This window comes from Barbus barbus, assembly GCF_936440315.1.
Source record: "Barbus barbus genome assembly, chromosome: 40".
Classification (NCBI taxonomy): Eukaryota; Metazoa; Chordata; class Actinopteri; order Cypriniformes; family Cyprinidae; genus Barbus; species Barbus barbus.
This window is the reverse complement of record NC_136718.1, coordinates 23,484,570-23,491,193: the sequence shown is the minus strand read 5'-3', so window position 1 is coordinate 23,491,193 and position 6,624 is coordinate 23,484,570. Positions and strand designations below refer to the sequence as shown.

Sequence of the window (6,624 nt, the reverse complement as noted above, 5' to 3'; positions counted from 1 at the left end):
GTCACGTCCCAAAACCATTCAAGCTGGCGGTTATTAAAGGATTAGTTCACTTTTAAAAAAACTTTTGCTGATAATTTACTCACCCCCATGTCATCCAAGATGTTCATGTCTTTCTTTCTTCAGTCGAAAAGAAATTAAGGTTTTTGATGAAAACATTTCTCAATATAATGGACTTCATTGGGACCCAAACGGTTCAAGGTCCAAATGACAGTTTCAGTGCAGCTTCAAAGGGCTTTAAACGATACCAGACGATGAATAAGGGTGTTATCTAGCGAAACGATCGGTCATTTCAAAAATAAATAAAAAAGTTTTAAGTTTTATAAGCACAAATGCTCGCCTTGCTCTGTTCTGTGATGCGCGTTCGTGACGTCACGTAATACGCAATGACGTTGAAAAGGTCAGGGTTGACTTAGGCGGAAGTACCGAGTTTTCATTAGTTTTCATTGTTATGTGGATGATACTCAACTACTGTATACTCAACTATACTACTGTATATCTCAACAAGACCAGATGAAACTTCTCAACTACCTAAGCTAATAGATTGTGTAAAAAATGTAAAAGATTGGATGACCAATAATTTCCTCCTATTAAATTCAGATAGGACAGAGATATTACTTATTGGACCAAAAAACAGTACACAGAATGTCTTGGATTACAATTTACAACTAGACGGATGTACTGTTACGTCCTCTAAAGTAAAAAATCTGGGTGTTATATTAGACAGCAACTTGTCCTTTGAAAATCATATTTCCCATGTTACAAAAACAGCATTCTTCCATCGTAGAAACATTGCCAAGCTTCGAAACATGCTACCTGTTTCTGATGCAGGAAAGCTAGTTCATGCATTCATGACCTCTAGACTGGACTATTGTAATGCACTGTTAGCTGGTTGTCCTGCATCTTCAATAAACAAGCTACAGATACAGCGTCTAGAGTTCTTACCAGGTCAAGAAAATATGATCATATTACCCCAATTTTACAGTCTCTGCACTGGCTACCTATTATGTTCCGTATCATTTACAAAATATTATTACTTGCCTATAAGGCCCTAAATGGTTTAGCTCCTGCGTACCTAACTTGTCTTCTACCGCGCTACAATCCAACCCGCTCCCTAAGGTCGCAAAACTCTGGACTTTTGGTAGTACCTAGGATAGCAAAGTCCACTAAAGGAGGTAGAGCTTTTTCACATTTGGCTCCCAAACTCTGGAATAGCCTTCCTGATAACGTTCGGGGTTCAGACACACTCTCTCTGTTTAAATCTAGATTAAAGACACATCTCTTTAGCCAAGCATTCACATAATGCATCTTATAATCTTGTACTGCAGTTATATCTGATCAAATGTACATTATTATTATTCTTTAGCTTGGGTTGAACAAATCATTTTTGCTTAGATGGAACAGCAGCTACGCTAATTATGTCTCTATTTGTTTCTCTGTTTCTGATTAACATCCCGTGGTAACTAGGAATAACAGAAGCTTCAGTCTGGATCCAACCCTTAAATGATCTGAGATGACCGAACACCTGAGAAAAGATAATGCCAACCCCTCAGAGGACCTCAGAGGATGCCAACGCTCAGACAACATACAGAATTACCAACTTTTCCATAAGTTAAATATATTAAGCTTCTGCAATATATAAATATATTGTGGAGGCTTAATTTCCTGTAGAGCTGCTTTGCAACGATATTTTTACGATTGTATCATCAAAAGCGCTATACAAATAAACTTCAACTTCAACTTGAACACACACACACACACACGTAAACAAAAACAAAAGATACTAAGAAAACACTGATTTGTTCCCACAATTTATTTATTTGACGTCACATTTTCTCAATTTGTTCTGTTTTAGTGGCCTCGTTGTACTTATTTGTTCCATCGTTTTATGATTTAACTCAAACAGAACAAGGGAACAAATTGGTAAATTGGAACAAATTCTTAATTCATGGCCACAATATTATTTGTTTTCACTCACATGTCATTTTTACTAGCAAACAAGAAGGAAAAATGTAATGCAATTATTTTTGGCAGAAAAATCCATTTCAGAGCTGCTTAACCAATGCACAACAAGACAAGCAACACAAAAGTCCCAAGTCACACAAGTTCAGAAATAAAACCAGAATATTTTTTGCAGTTTACCTCTCAACCATGACAGCTAAAATGTGTCTAATTCATTTTGAACACTGATCACAGTATCCAGCTTGGGTTTGTCTGGGTCCTATTCTGTCTGATACTATTATTTTCAGATCTGACAAGCTTTTGAGGAGAACACGTTCAAAGAAAGTCACAGACCTGAACTTTCCTTCAAAAAGTGACCTTAAGGTGACCCTGCAGTGTCTTTGAAGCTGTTTGCTGACTGAGGACATCTTGCTATTGTGAAATCACAAAATCTAGCGATCCATATCCTGCTGTCACACAGTATTATGGCGAATATTTGTAAAGAAAAAAAAAGAAAAAATCACGGTCACATACAAAAAAAAAAGGGAAATGAAGCAGAATAGCATATACGTGCAAAAGGAATTATTTTTACATGTAATGATAATAATTATGATTAATATTATAGTGAACTTAAATCCATATTTAATTAAAATAAAATTAAACAAAAATATATTTATTTATATTAATGATTAAACTAAAACTGAAACTAAAATGAAAGCCATAAAAACATGTTCATTGCTTGAAATAAAATAAATGCTCATTTAATTAATTGAATAGTTTTAATTTCATAACATCAACAACAACAACAACAACAATAATAATCATAATAAAAGTGTAGAAAATTATCAGTTGCTCAGTTGACAGCTCTGGTGTAATATATTAATTTTCTCCCCCTAAAATTCATATTAAACATGAAAAGGAATTCGAGAATTAATTGGCATTCAGCACTCGCTTCACACTCTGCAGTGTGTGTGTGTGTGTGTGTGTGTGAAATGATTTCTGTGTTCCTTCTTAAACCCAAGGGTGAGTTCATTAAAGTGAACTGTGCTTTTTGCATCTCTCATCCCTCCTTTATCTCACTGCTTTAATGTCTGCTAAAAGATGATGGTATATGAAATGGCCTTTCTATTCAGAGGTGATGTGTGTGTAATTCTTTCGATGTTTGAATACTTTCTCCAACCTAATATGCAGAAACAACTAGAAACAAGCCATTTGTAAGTGTATTCCCTGGAAAGTGTAAACTTGGTAACTCTATCTAAATATTGCTTGGCTTGTTTGAGCATCATAATCAGCCATATACAGCGATACAGATTCTTTTGACTTTGGCCAGCAAGTAACCATTATAAATGACCTTTTTGCCATGTTAGCTGTGAGTATAGAGGAACCTAATCAACTGATTGAATAATATCAAGCTGTAAATGCCTTCAAAATGCAGAGTCACACAGCTGGACGCTTGCCAATTATTCAGCATTAACACTACGCCATTATCCATCCTGACATTATGCATGTCCCTTACTTATAAATGCATATGCATGCATTAGAGTCATGATGTGCAATTTAGACAATTATTTAAAAACCCATCCGTATGCATGTATTGTAATTGTTAGAATGGCCACGGATTAGCGATCTCCACATAAAACTGATCATGCAGGCCAAACCTTAAGTCGTATAGTCTTGAAACTTGGAAGGATGGTAGTACTCACACCACCTACAAAGTGACCAAGGCTCGCCTCAATCGGCCTGACGGGGGCACTACAGTGATCAAAAGTACAAAATTGCTCATAACTCCTAAACCTACAGAAATTTGAAAGAAGTCGGCCACTGGGGGTGATATTGCATTTTTCAAGGGCGTAAGCAATTGTCCGTCACGCGGTTTGTCGCACATACGCACGGTATTTGTATCATAGGATAGAACTCCTCATTCTGGACAACTTTGCCTCTAGAACCACTGCTGTCAATCAAATTGTTTGTTAAATGATTGAGAAGATGTAAAAAACCTACTTTAGCAAACTAGTCCTAGATTTTTTGCTCAATCTAGAAAAGAAAAATAAAAAACTTGAAATTTACCCTTTGGGAAGCTATAACGGGGTCGTTAAGAAAAGGGGCCTGTCCAAATTTACCCAAAATCCTATAAAGCCTAAAGGAAAACTCGAAACTTCTTGAAACCTGGTGAGCACATGCAACAGGTGATTCTAAACAAGCATGCACAGTTTTAAGGAGACCGGACCACAGCTGGTGCTATAACAGTCATAAGTGTTTTAAAAACATATTTCTATATGTAAACTACCTGGATTTGTAAAAAACAAATTTTTTTTTTAATCATTGATCTATATGTTAATATATTACTTTTTTGTGTGAACTATCCCTTTAATTATTTTTTATTTTTTATTAATATGGATGTTTATTAATTTTTTAACTTAATTTTAATTTTTAAAAAAATATTTTTTTAGCGATATTGTTCTTAAAAAATATTTTTACTGAAATATTTTTTAATGAAATTACTGCACAGCACAAGCTGATTCTGCACACTGTAAAAAAAAATAAAAAATAAAAAATTGAGCCAATTTAAAATTAAGGCAACCAGCTTCATCAGATTTTTGAGTTTATACAACAAAAAGTTGAGAATCTCCTACAAAAATAAGTTGAGAGAACTCAAAAATCTGCAAAAAGCTGGTTGCCTTAATTTTAAATTGGCGCAGCTTGCTTTTTTGTTTTTTTTTTACAGTGCAGCCAATGAGATCGTTTGCTCAACATTTAAATAGTCTGGGGTGCGTTTCCCAAAAGCATTGTTAGCTAACTATGGAACTAGTTCCATTGAACTCTATTGTTAACGACGGAACTTGCGACCATAGTTGTTTTTGGGAAACGCACTCCTGGTTGATTGTTTGCAGTGAGCTGGTCCTCTGAAAGTCTGCATCTCAAGATAAGTGAATGGCCTTTTATTACTCTTCATCACAAACATGCTGCATAGTCTGCATTATCAGTTAATAAGTGAACCATACGCAAGGTTTAAACCATGTTTGATGTTGTTTAACAAGCTAGTGTAGCATGAGAGCTGTTATATATATCTGACTGAACATGGATTTTATCCCCAACATCATGAGTTGTAAACACTAGATATTTTATTCTAATCTACACAGAAAGCTCACAATGTCTTTGTGGCTTCAGGAATGTTAAACCTAAAGCTGCTTTCTCTGGTTTTGCATTTCATTTATTTTCAGATTTAAATATGGTCTTATGTGTCAGCTGGCACAAATTCCTCTGGAGCAGCGAGATTTAGCCTTTTCCTGAAGGCTAGAAGAAGTTTATATAACGTTTTTACACCTCATCTTGTATTTATAATACAATTTTAATGGATAAGAGAGCATACTAGAGACGTTGTGTTGTTTATTTCTTGTGGCGTTTGTTGAGATCCCATGTGACAATATGAAGAAACCAGGCAAAAAACAACATTTAATTTAAATTTGCATTGTTTTTGATTGTCTTTGGAGCATGATTATAGTCTTGATTGCTGAAGGATGGTCAAATATGTTACAATATATAACAGTATATATATGAGTTACAAATTTTAACATTTCTAATGCAAGGCTTTGACATGGCACCTTAAAGATGCTTTTCCATTCGTATCACATTGATCCGGGCCACTTTTGATACCAAATGGTTCAAGTGTGTGTTACTGTTCACAGACGTCTCAGTAAAGCCGAGTTTGCGGAAAAGCGAAACAGCTGCGGTTTGCGGTGAACTGATCTCCACAATTACTTCAGAAAGTCCCTGCTCCTTACAAAACTCCACGGCCGTTTCTACCAGCTGTGATCCCAGACCTTTACGCCGCTGGTTGAAGGACACCACCAACTGAAACACCTCCAGAGACGGTGCGTCGTCTGAATCTGTGCTCTTCACTACAGCCAGCAGCCCGGCCAGCTTCGACTTCCCGTTCACCTCCATCTCCACCACCCAGAAACCATTCGCCTGCTTATGCGAGAAGTTGGCCTCAATGTTAGCCATTTCCGCCTCTAGCTTCCTCCTGAGATGGCTGTCGTAAACCTCGTGGCAGCAGTAGTAAACCAGACAAGCCCAGGCTCCTCCGAAGAGCACGGCCTGGAAGTACGAGGATCCTCCGAGCACATACCCGGCCACGGAGACGCTGAGGGTTACGCCAATGTGGTCCGGATGACTCATGGCTTTGAAGAAAGCTGGGTAGACGTGCTCCAGAATCCCAAAGCGGAAGAGAGAGACAATAGCAGATTTGTCTGTGGGCTTGTAGGGCCTGATTATACTCTTCACTGCAAGAGAGGCACAAAAAACAGGTTTTAGCTTGATTCTGATTGAATGTCTGCAGAAAGTCATGTGGAGTTATAGGCAGGAAGTACAGAAAGAATCATTATAATTGAAACCAGGGTTGTTATTTTAAACTTAAACCATAAAAACATTTCCATTATTTTAAATAAACATTAACTGGAAAGAATTATCCAAACCATAAAAAAAAATTGACTAATTGCTGAGGCAACATTTCTCGTTTTCATGTCGTTAACTTTAAGTAGATGTACTAAAACATAAAACAATGCAAACTATACAGACATTTTCAAAAAAAAAATATATAAATACAAATGACTAAATATACACAAAAAAAAAAAAATTCAAATGAAAGTGCAAACAAAAATATAAAAATATTTATAAAAATATAAA

General features: G+C 36.1%; 1 protein-coding gene across 1 annotated transcript; it reads right to left on the bottom strand.

The window, feature by feature from the left end:
- Nucleotides 1-5,541: 5,541 nt before the first annotated feature.
- LOC306859393 (N-acetyltransferase family 8 member 3-like) lies at nucleotides 5,542-6,285 on the bottom strand (the record flags this gene model as incomplete). The annotated part of the gene is made up of 1 exon (XM_079400408.1): nucleotides 5,542-6,285. The coding sequence occupies one exon, from the start codon at nucleotides 6,283-6,285 to the stop codon at nucleotides 5,542-5,544; it is 744 nt and encodes a 247-aa protein (XP_079256534.1).
- Nucleotides 6,286-6,624: the final 339 nt, after the last annotated feature.